General features: G+C 43.7%; 1 protein-coding gene across 1 annotated transcript; it reads right to left on the bottom strand.

Annotated features, from left to right (window-relative positions):
• Window positions 1-827: 827 nt before the first annotated feature.
• On the bottom strand, window positions 828-11931 carry CTXN3 (cortexin 3). The gene is made up of 2 exons (XM_043586817.1): window positions 11575-11931; window positions 828-3528 (listed from the first exon to the last, which is right to left on the bottom strand). The coding sequence occupies exon 2, from the start codon at window positions 3424-3426 to the stop codon at window positions 3181-3183; it is 246 nt and encodes an 81-aa protein (XP_043442752.1). The 5' UTR covers window positions 3427-3528; window positions 11575-11931; the 3' UTR covers window positions 828-3180.
• Between the last annotated feature and the right edge of the window lie 425 nt (window positions 11932-12356).

Genomic DNA, 12356 nt, shown 5'->3' with positions numbered 1-12356 from the left:
CTCATTATCTTGACCCACATCCATCTGTCCCATGTTCTGTTTCTTGAAGTATTTGTTCGCTGAACCAGTTCTATAGAATCAAACTTTAGGGATGGAAGGCTGTAGTCATCTACATTTTCAACAAGCTCCCCCCCGGAAAAACTGGAGTTAAGAGTAACCTAAGGAGGCAGAATTTTGACTATGAATATTTACTTTGTATTTCTCCATGATGTTTACACATTTTTTTACATGTACATGATCATGTACAACTTTTATAAGAACAATTCGTGTGGGGGGCATATATATTTTTTAAAGTCCCAGATGAATTTGATAGTGTGGGAACCATAGGTCCATAGCAGTCATTTGAATGAGAATTCAGACACATGCCTTCTTTCATTTCTTACGTTTCCACCAAGACTGACAGGTACTCAAGAGCAAGAAATTGCCCTGTACTTTTCCTGTTTCTCCAGTGCTAGAAATGCCAGGCTCAAAGCAAGCGCTTAAATAAATACTTGAAGGAGTGTGTTTTTTTTTTTAATATTTATTTATTGTTGACAGAGAGACAGAGAGACAGAGCGTAAGCAGGGGAGAGGCAGAGAGAGAGAGAGAGGGAGACACAAAATCCAAAGGAGGCTCCAGGCTCTGAACTGTCACCACAGAGCCTGATCCAGGGCTCAAACCCACGAACCACGAGATCACGACCTGGGACGAAGTCAAATGCTCAACTGACTAAGCCACCCAGGTGTCCTGCTACTTGAACAGGTTTAAATAGACTCCCATTAAACTGGAAAAAATCGGCTAGGGACATATGTGACATGGGTACATTTGAATTAAAAAAAACAACATTATAATTAGTGGGTTAAAGAAATATGCATTCGTAAAACAGAAAAAATATTCAGGTGACACAGTAGACCCTGGGATGACTACAGATTGGCATCAGCGTTCTACTTTAGATCTAACAGCAAAGGATCTTTGGAGGCGTCAGTAAACTACCAGCATGTAGGTATCACAGGGTGGTTCTCTCTTTCGAATCGGACTCATTCTTGAAGTGGTGTGTTCAATTATAAAATCTACAGCTAAAGACGAAATTTAAGTAGTTGGAGAGAGTTAAGAATCAAAAGTTGCTGGTGGGGATGTACAATGATGTAGCCCCTCTGGGAAACAGCCTCAGATTCTTCAAAAAGTCAAACATAGAGTTAGCATTTGACCCAGCAAATCCATTCCTAGAATATACTCAAGAGACCTGAAAACATAGGCTTGAAAACATACAAAGACCTTATACAGTTGTTCACAGCAGCATTCTCCAGCCTAGCCAATGGATAACCATGACAGCGGATGGACCGACAAAACAAGGTATAGCCAAACAAGGGAATATTATTTGGCCATGCAAAGGAATGCTACAACATGAACCTGCCTTGAACACATGCTAAGTGACAGAAGCCACACACCAAAGGCCACATATTCTATAATTCCGTTTGTATAAAATGTCCAGAATTGGCAAACCCATAGAGATAGAAAGTCGATTCAAGATTGCCACAGGCTGGGTGGAAGGGGATGGGAAGTCACTGCTAGTGGGTGTAGAAATCCAGAGTTAGACAGTAGTAATGGTCACACAACTCTGGGAAGGATCTAAAAGCCTCTGAATTGTACACTTTAAAAGTGTAAATTTTATGGCCTGTGAATTGTATTTCAATAAGGCTGTTATTTTTTTAATTTATTTTTTTAATTCAAGAGGGGTGCCTGGCTAGCTCATTTGGAAAAGCTGACTCTTGATATTGGATTGTGAGTTCAAGCCCCACGTTGGGTGTAGGAGTTATTTTTAAAAAAATTAATTAACAAATATTTTTAAGTCAAAGGTAACATGGGGAGGGGGGCAATCTGCACAGCAGGTCCTTCAAAGAATGTTAACAAAAAAAGGGGGGGGAGACAATAAAGCAGTTGTTTTTAAGGGCTGCCTTTTCAGGCGTGGTTGGCCTTTTTAACTCTTTTTTTAATAAAAAAAAAAAATAGGATGGCTAGCCGAGGAGAAAATTAGAAGACATAGATTATAAATACAGCTTCAGGAGTTTCATTTAGGTACAAGGTTTTCCTACAATAGAAGGTGGAATAAGAGGTTTTCTCATCTCTCTTTTTTGGGGTCTTAAATAGTGCTTAGTGCAGGTTGTACGCAGGCAGGACGATCTGTGGGAGCCCTTTCTGAAATGCGAGAGGGTTGAACTCGATGACCTTGCAGCTTTTTCTGTCTCTCGGGACACTATCTGTCCTCCGCATTCCGTCTCACACGTGGCCACCAGTGCATTCGTCTCGGTGAAATAGGAGAGGAGATGCTACCGTTTCTTGCAAAGTTTTATTTGGCTTCCCTATTCAGTCATAAACACACATTCCTCTTAAGACTGTGAAAGTCTTCTCTTCTAGACAAGTAACTTCTTGCTTACAAACACGACTCGTAGCTGCCCTTGCAACCCAGAATTTCAGTCATGTGGGTGAAAAAAGTAAATTCGCATTATGTATCGACCCCTCCACACAGGTTATTAATACAGATACCTAGAGTGTACTTGGCCTGGTGAAGCGTTTTCAAACCTCCGCAAGTCTTTGATTTCAGTTGTATTTGAGAAATAAAATGAGCTCATTCTCACTCAGCTTTTCTAGGATGGAACTGTTTGCGCTGAACTGTTTGCGCTGTTTGCTCCCCAAAGCTGCCTGCTTTGTAGGAGAGAATAGGGACCTCCTTCGGTCCACTCAGCACAGTCTTCCTTACTTTCTGCCAGGGACCTGATTCCCATGATAGTAAAGCAAACTGAGAGACACCTTCAGAACAACGAAGTCTCTTCGTGGCCCCGTGACCAGATTCATTTCAGAGCCATTACATTCTTTATTCTCTGGTCGAGGGGGGAGAGTGCTTCATTTTATGGCAAAGTTTATGTCAGTGCTGGTGCTCTTGCTTTCACCACCACACGTATTCAGAAGCATTCATTCGTTGATTAAACAGAGAAATTCAAACCTTCCTATTTTTGGCGAGTGTTAGAAACCTTCATCCCCCATATCCTCAAATGTTTTGTAACCCAACGGCATGGTTAATAAAGGAGGGATTGTGGACCTACGACTGGGTGTTGTTGAAACTTGGTGTGTTTAGAATATTGGCTAAAGAGAAATCCTTGCCAAATCATGATGCACTTCACCTCCTCTGGAGCAACCCCTCTGCTAAGCAAGGGCATGGTCAAACTGCCCCTTCTCCAGCCCTTCAAGTCCATCAGCCCAAGTCGAGGTTGGCATGCTCCGATACGGGTCCAGAAGAATCCGGAAGCACCTGACAATGAGGATGCCCAAGAAAATGAACAACAAAATCACAAAAACAAATGTGGTCTTCTGTTCCAGAGACATGCTAGAATCTGATGATGCGTTCTCAAGGGGCACTAGGGGTGAAGGGACGGGCTGTCCTCCATCCATCGTCCAGGGAAGCTAGAGCACAGGATCTCCCAGTTTCCTTTTCTTCCATCATCAGTCTACTGAGATCATGGTGGCTACTGCACCTTGGACAGGCTGATTTATCTGCAAGAAGAAAGAAAGGGAAAGGAGAGGGAATAAACTACCAACGAGCAACTTTATTTCTGCTCTCACAGTCATGTTTTGCAGAGAGAAGAAGGAATCTCTAAACTTTTTCACCCAAGATGCTAAATTCTGTGTAATTACGGGAAAGAATATTTTACTCTTGCATGAAATTACCAGATTGTCCTCAGAGCAGCCACCTGGAGCCAGGAGGGATGGGCGGGGAAGACAACCAGAGTACAGAAGATGAGAAACGCGCAAGGTAATGTTGACCTCGGGGTGTGCTGCCAACTTGACATCCAAAGCCAGTGTCCCCTGCCAAGTCTCTTCCAGACTCCCTCCAATAATATGACTTTCACATCATTCTTATAATGATACCATTGATGGAACGCCAGCTATGTGCCAAGACTCTAGCTAGACACAACATAGGTTAGCCACGCTACTACAAGCTCCGTGAAAGCCAAGACCTCTAGAGCCTCAGTGGGAGGAAACTCAGGCTGGAAAAGGTGCTTAATACAGAAATTCCCGGGGAGTATCGAGTTCTGGGCTCCAGCCTCTGGCCTCCATTCTACTACTAAATGAGTGTGGGACCTTATAGTCACTAGGCTGTAAAAACGGAATCAGAAATGCCTGTGTATCTCATGGTGCTATAATGAGGATGAATGTCTGTGAAAACACTTCAGAAAGTATACAAAGAAGAAAGACAAACAAAACCAAGAGTCGCTTCACTTAAGAACTGCCTATGGGAGCCAGGTTGCTTCTTTCCTTTCTGTTGCCTCGGTCAAGGGAGAGAGGAGGCATCTCAGACTCCCAAACTATCAAGCTCCCGCTGCTTGTCTTTTTTCTTCAGAAAACATAGACCAGGTTCAATACTTGACCCTGAGAAGCACCTCGAGAACTGAGCTAGGGAAAAGGGATTGATCGGCTGTATTTTTTAAAAAAAGCTTTACAGTAGCTTCCTACTGTGTAAGACCACTTGAAAAGGAGGAAGACAAGGGAAAAGATACGTTATCGCTATTTCCATTTTACCGGTGGATAAATTAAGATATATGAATATTACTGTTTGTCTTTAAAGGCAAGTTGGAGGGCATGCCTGGGTGGCTCAGTCGGTTAAGCATCTGGCTTCGGCTCAGGTCATGATCCCACGGTTGATGGGTTTGAGTCCCGCATCGGGCTCCGTGCTGACAGCCCGAGCCTGAAGTCTGCTTCAGATTCTGTGTCTCCCTCTCTCTCTGCCCCTTCCCCCGCTTATGCTTTCTCTGTCTCTCTCTCAAAAGTAAGTAAACATTAAACATTGTTTGAAAATTAAAAAAATAAAGGCAAGTTGGAGGATCCACAACGGCCATAAAAACTTCGGATATTTTGAGCTAAATCTATGTATGAGTCTGTTATAAGAAAAATTACACGGCACAGTAGTCAGCTATAGGAATTAACATGGAATCAAAATAAATGATATTCAATTAGAAGAAGCAACCAAATGAAAATAGAAATGATGGCCTAAAGCTCTAATACAATATTTCTATAGTTATAATTGTTGCATTAGTAATCATAATAACAGTTTGCCTGTATGATGACACTTCAAAGTTTATAAAATCACGGTTTAAGGCACAGTTTATAAAGAGATTTACAACCAGTGTCTGGGAGGAAGGACTTACCAGTTAGGAGGAAAAAAAAAATTTGCAGCTCTATGACTAGATATTTTTCAGGCTGGAGTCTTTGCGGTAGATTTGTTTATCATTCATTTTTATTTTGAAGTAAGATTATGATAAAATTTGACTATATTTCTTAAAAATAAGCTCCGTGGGGATATAGAGGATGTTGATGGATCGGGTTTGGTTTGGTGCGCTTGTTTTTAGGCACCCTCCCGACGTCGGGTGTTAATTCTCAGCAGATAATTGGGTGAGGGGAGGGGGCAGGAAAGGGTGGCCAGAACCTCCTCTGCCGCATCCTTAGTGTTTCCAGTAATGGGCCATCTGCACTCCCAGGAAATATCCAAACTAGACTTATTCATACCAAGTATAAAATCCACCAAGGGGGGAGCACCTGGGTGGCTCCGTCGGTTGAGGGTCCGACTCTTGATTTCGGCTCAGCTCATGATCCCAGGGTTGTGGAATTGAGCCCCACAACAGGCTCCGTGCTGGGCGTGGAGCCTGCTTAAAATTCTCTCTCTCTTTTCCTCTGCCCCTCCCCTGGTTGTGCTCTCTAACAAATACAAATTAAAAATTAAAAATAAATTACCAAGGCCTGGGTCAAAAGGAAGCCACATGCTGATAGAGGGAGAAGCGCCTAAGCCATCCCTGCCATGGTCCCTCTGGTCTCTCTGTGTCCTATGGAGGACCCCCTCACTTTGACCCTGCCCTCTCCACTGACTTCCTGGAATCCCACTCTATGTCCATTTTCCCTCCGGCCCGAATGAGGCCAGAGCCGTTTTCTTTGTCTGTTCTTAACACGGCTGAGGTAGGTATGACTTTTCTGGAAGTTCTTTACGAAAACATTATGTAAGCCAGAAAGGAAATACAGGAGAAGTGAAGGCCATTAACTGTGTATACACACAACATAAAGATTTCTGGATCTGTGAAGTTCATTGAACATGGTGAACAACTAGACATAGAACCATTTGAGCCTGTGACGGCTCCCTTGACACAAGCTGGGGGGCTAATATAGCAATACCTTGGTCAGCCTTTCCCTTCTCACCTCCGGTGTCCGCTTGATGCCCGGGAGCTGTCTTCCCCAGCCTTGTCCTTCACACAAGGCAAAATGCCAACTTCTTTTCTCCCAGCTCATACTTCCTAGGCTTCCTCCAGAAGCCTAGATTTTCGAGCTGGTCCACCGTTCACTTGGGGGCTGCAGTGATGGGTAATCATTCCAAGAAGCCCCAGCAAGTTACCTAGTCATCCTGATTCACATTATCAGCTACGTTTCCCTTTTCCGTCTCCCTGTCAATGAGTCTGGAGCCTGGCTTCTTCCCAGGGAAGTCAACTCTTAGAATGATCTAAAAATCAGTTTTAATTTGCAGTGTTACCACCCTCTGCTGATAAAAGGCAGATGCTGTGATATGGTTAACCCTCTCTACAGCTTCATCACATGCTTTTTACAAGCCTGCCAAAATATAAATATATATCCTCCAACCCCTTCGTCACCAACCCCTTGCTGACAAACCAAACTGATGAGAAAACGGAGATGAAAGTATTTCAAAAACTCCACAGCCCTTTATAAACTGCAAGCCTCTCCCCTCCCACCATGCTGTGATAACCCACTTCCTATTAAAATAACTTCATTTGGTCAAATCGTCAAAGCCTCTCATTAAATTGCACTATTTTACCAAGGAGAATGACACGTGAACACGTTAACAGGAATTTGTCTAGGAAAACTGCTTTTATTTGAAGGAGGGGAAGTGTGGTAGACAGAAAGGAGAGTGAAGGGTCTTTCCAGAAGTGAGGGGCCATCGGGGTTGGGGGCAGAAGACATGAGGGTCTGTGGGCAGATGGCCCAGGAGGAAAGTCCTGGAGAGGGTGGGGGATGATGGGTATAGATGAGAAGATCCGGAGATAGTTCATCAGGGTATATGGGGGATACATAGATCCAGGAAGAAAAGCCAGCTCTTGCCCAAGCTTTGCCTGGGACTGATTGAAATCCCTGGACGAGCCTGCTTGATTTTAAACCCGCAATCAGCTAATCAATAATTTACAAATTTGGAAAGCTCAACAGCACATCCAAGTTAAAGGAAGCAGCGGACAGAGTAAGATGCAGAAAAAGAAAGAAATGTAATCACTTGACTGCCCCAGTAAAAAAAATATTCAGAGACATCAAGATCTTTTAAAACGTCTACCTTAGAGTGAAATGTCCCTTGTTGGCAAAAAACGATCCTTAGAAAATGTTCACGGGTGCTTTTACCTGAATAATGAAATCTTCCTCTGAGGTGAATAGAGAAATCTGGGCAAGTAAATTATTTGAAAGGATTCTGACACAAGCATCCTAAGTGCTAACAAAAACAAAAGGCAGTTGTTTTAAGTACAAGAAGGACCACGGTACTCACGGCGGTGCTTTAATCCTAGCTGGCATCCCCGTCCACGGCACACCCCTGTCTCCCCTTTGCAGGTCTATTTGCGTGTACTCAGGACACAGCAAAGTCTAATTTTCATACCGGACCAAGGAAGGCTTAATTAAAAGAAGCGCTTCTCAAAAATCATACACCACATTCCTTTTCTTAAGTCAAACCCCTGGACTCTGTGTTGGTCACAAAGTATAAAACCCCCGCATTACTTACGACGCCCCAAGTGAGCAGCTCATCTTAGCCATCACCATTGGCGCTAATAGCCACTCGCCTTACTTATAATAATTTGCAAAGAGGCCTGTCTTTCTTTCCTCATGCTTCTGACACACTGCGTCAAATTCATCTCTCTCAGCTCAGAACTCAACCCTTCTTCCCTCGGAAAACCTTTGGGCTCCGATGTCCAAGGACCCTGACTGCCCATTAACCTCCTTACAGACAGACCTGATACCCCTGTTTTCTCGACTGCAAGATTTAGGTCATCTTCTGCCAATGGAAGTTTTGTAAGGCATTAATTTATTTTCCTAATAAGTTTCCAGAAGAACAAACCTCAAATTGCATTTGGTCCGGAGTCAAATGACCAAGAGGCAAAAACTTACGTGTGACTGAGTGTGCAGACACCTGAGGAGGCCGTTCTCACTTGGTTTGCTCTGCAGCTCTACCTAACACAGGCTGTTCTTTGAACTCCTCCAGGTTTCCCACCTCTGAGCTTTTAGTCATGATGCTCTCTGCCTGATGCCCTCCTCCTCGCTCTCTTCGCGCCTGTGGGTTTCGCTCCCTCCCTCAGGGTTCACACCAAATACCCCCTCCCTGGTGGGGCCTGCGTCTCTCTCCCTTCACCAGAGCAGCCAGGGTGCCTCCTGCTCTATCCCCTGGAGCCCCGCACCTGCGTCCTGGGGCAGCACCTCGCACAGGGCAAGTCTCCGCAGTGTTCAACTCTGTCTCCTTAGGAAACAGCAAGCTCCTTGAGGAATCCCTTGCTGCTCCGGGGTCACTACCTTTTTAAACAGAGTTTCAATCAAATCTCTGGCCCCTACCATCCAAGGAACTGAACTCAAACTTGGAGGTGCCAGCTGATAGAAAGAAGGGGTGAAAAAGCACATGTCATCCAGCCCGACTGCGATGTCAGACCTTCATGTTTGCAATCGGTCTGATTTCTAAGAATACAGACAGGTAGTCTGGGTCACTGTGACTCTTCATCAGTCTTGGATTTCATGATTTGAAAAGCAGTTATTTGGCTTTTTACCCTTTCCTCGGTTTCAGTGCTGATGGATAGGGTCCCATCAAACAGAGAAATTAGCACGTGCTTTTCTGTTTCAGGGCTCAAGCCTTTCTTAGTTAATTGGCCTTGTGGGTGGGGAAGAGCTGCCATTTAAAATATCCTGAATCCAGATGTCCTACCTGGAAAGTGTAAATGTCAACATGACCCTCCCTCAAGCTCGGCTCATTTGGACATTTCATTGCACGAGCATCGCATGATACCATTTAACAGTAAGGAAAATTATTTTATCTGGAGAAAATAGAGCAATGATATATTTCTTTTCTTATTTTTAAAGTGACAGCCACAGAATTAGTTCAGCGCATTGGACACATCGCTCTGTGGAGCATTTGATCCCACCATCTCACTTTTGTGGGGACCCGTTCCCATACCCCCTCTCCTGCAACGGGCTGCAATGATAATAGCTACAATGGATGCATGTCATGTGGAGTCCTGCCCGGCTCATAGTGGGCGTTCAATAAATATGTGATGATGAATAGCATTTTCTCTGTGTGCCGTTTTTTTGTGCAAAATGAGGTTTATCTCTAAATTCTATTATGCAAACAAGCACACCAGGGAGCGGAGATTATAAGTAAACTGGCCCAAATCATAAAAATCAGTTACCAGAGGAGAAGCATCTCCCCAAGGATGCTGACTCACAAGTTTCTCTCCGGCATGTCAGAATGAGTAGAAAGTCGGTCGTCCCCCCGCTGCTAATGGTATGCAGGGTGCAGGCAAGCCATAGTGTCTGTATTTTTAAGTACCTCTAAACCACGTAAGCACCGCACCTCATTTTTAAAACTTCTAAGCCAGAAACCTGGTTATGTGACTCGACATGTTTTCCAAAAGTAGATGTAAAAAACAGCGTGTCTGTGGAACAAGAACACTCCCAGGTTTGTATAGTTTACGTTCACATTTAACGGACAGGACACTCTGTGCTACAAAGACATCCTGTGTACCTTATTTATATTTATCTGGCAGACTAGCGAGACCAATTTGTAGACTGTAACAGGAAGGGAATTGACTGGGTAGGCAAGATTGAATTTGCAATGACCAGCAGAGACAAACTTCCTCAAAGTGCTGCATTATTCTGCAACAGTTCTGAAACTGACTGTTGAAATGTTAGCATGCCTTTGGGTGATTAACGGTGGTACATATCCTGAGACTGAGGCTAAATAGAATCACCTCTACTTTTTTGAGCTAAACAAAACCTCAGCTGCATTGCTGTTTGCATAACTGGAGTGTCTGGAGATATACTCCACCCTCTGTCCCAACCCACCCACCCTGGATGTGTAAACATCCCCATCAGCCCTGTTATATATCTCCCCCTACAACTAACTCTGAACCCTCCACAAAAGCCACCTCATCACCTAAGTAATCAAATCACTACATAAACAAAAGCTATTACCTATGAATCTTGTGGAAATTCTGTGTAGGAACGCAGTGAACAATAATTTGCATTCCAGGATATACACACAGGGATGCAAAATATTTCCCATAAATTCAGAGAACTCATGGCCGTCTTGGTGATCAGCCCAGAAATAAATTCAGGTAAAGATTTCCTGGCTCTTTCTAGGTACTTCATGTATGTTAACCAACATACACTCCCCTCCCTTTTTTTTTTTTTTTGGCTCACATAAATGTATGGCAACCTCCATATTTTTCTTTTCTGAATACGGACTTCTTGATCCAGTACAATAGCACTGATGTTTCAGAATTCACAGGATGGCTAAGGACAGATATTATTTTATGCACTGAACAAATAGACCCAAGGCTACTAAAAAGCCCTAAAACAGTGACTTTAAATACATGTGAATGTGGTCAGCTACAAATGTCAACAGGCAGTTTTGGAACTGTCGCCAGCCCTCACTGCTGCAATGAGAGGTCTGTTCCCTCTGACTGTCACTGCAAAGTCAGCCTGCAGATGTCTGCTTGGGTTTGGGAGTGGACCCTGTTGTTCTGGCTCACCAGCTCTGGGTCAGCACAAGAGCTTTCTCTTCAGCCTGAGCCCTAACCTCAGCTTTACTTCTTCCCTGTCTTCATTTTCCTTCTAACATCTGCTAGAAGAGTTTTGAAGGGACTGCAGGGCAAGGCTGCAGCCTTGCTGAGAAAAATCCCACGTGAGTGCCCAGTCAGTACGTGGGGGTACCAAAAGGCACCAGTAGCAAACTGGGACTCGCAACCTCATACAATACACCTTACTGTCATACCCAGTTTTCTTTCTCTTTCCTTGTGTGTTTCCTAATGCACAAGGGTGCTTGCTGAAACCTCAGAATGCTGGAGCTGCACAGGGCTCACCACGCAGGGGCACCAGGGATGGTCAGCATCATCATTATGAGTTGTTGAGTTGTGATTCTTTGTGAACAAATTAAAACATCCCTGTTACATTTTGGAAGGTTGGACGTTTTAGGTGAATGGAAAAAAAAATACTATAATGGACAAATAGCTTTCGAGAATAATTTACTGCAGCTTAGCAAAGAAAAAAGCCTATTTTACTACTCTTTTATCCAGTATCAGTAGCATAAACTTAAGCATGCTTTAAAAATAAAGGCACCATTACATTTCACCCCCCTCGTATTAACTTTACCCGGCAACTGTTTAATTAGACTTTATCTGACATCTAGATCTAAATTCAGAACTTGGATCCAAAAGCATCTATGTGATCATTGCTCATGCATGAATCGTAAAGTTAGAGAAAAGCATTAATTAGCCCATCAAAGACACAGTGTTGGTCAAGTACCTGGGTCTGGCTGAACAAACACTTGATCCATTTCCTGGTGGAACAGTTACAGGTAGTTACAAGCCTCTTTAGTTCCCATTCTTCCCGATCAAGCTGTGTTGAAGCAGTAGACAGTGGTAGCTGCTAGCAGCTGATGGCACACCCCAGATCTAAAGCTGTTGTTTCAGGCTTAGAAACTTCCCATTAAAACCCCCGAGTTAAAGGAGCATCGCCTTTCTGTGTGAGGCATCATTAGCGGCCAATACGGCTGCTTCTTTGTGGCGAGCCATGATTTCAGTTCTGCCTCAGCAACTCTTCAGAGGATTCTGCTTCAGTGAGTAGAGGCAGTATCCTAGCAGTGTGTCTGAAATCATCTTCAAGAAAGCATTAACATTCAAAAGGAGTACGGTGGGGGGGAAACATCACAGGGCATTCCCATACCTTTTCAAAATCAAAGCCATAAATCTACCAGTACTCTGTTCTTCTGTATCGATTGTTGACACGGTTCCTCTTTGGGGATGTCAATTAGCACCTTGCAGCGACCAGCCTCCATATTGATTACGGTTTATGACCTTCGGGCCAACTTAATTAAGAGGAAGACTTCTAAGGAAGGGCATCAACATAGTATTTGGGAAATGAAGGAAAGGCTGTTTTTCCTAAAGAAAACAAAACTGACCTTTCAGAAAAGTAGTAATGATAGGAGGCAAAAAGGAAAGAACAATTTAAAAAATCATATTTTTACCACCTGTTTGTAAATTTGCTAGGCTATAGTTTTCCAGGTCCCGTGTATCATTGGCCAGCCT

This window comes from Prionailurus bengalensis, chromosome A1 (genome assembly GCF_016509475.1).
Source record: "Prionailurus bengalensis isolate Pbe53 chromosome A1, Fcat_Pben_1.1_paternal_pri, whole genome shotgun sequence".
NCBI classification, from domain to species: Eukaryota; Metazoa; Chordata; class Mammalia; order Carnivora; family Felidae; genus Prionailurus; species Prionailurus bengalensis.
Note: the sequence above shows the minus strand (reverse complement) of the source record. Positions and strands in the feature narration are given on the sequence as shown.

Bases quoted from the DNA above. Each gene is read 5' to 3' on its own strand.
- CTXN3 (XM_043586817.1), bottom strand. From the start codon at position 3,426: ATGGATGGAGGACAGCCCGTCCCTTCACCCCTAGTGCCCCTTGAGAAC.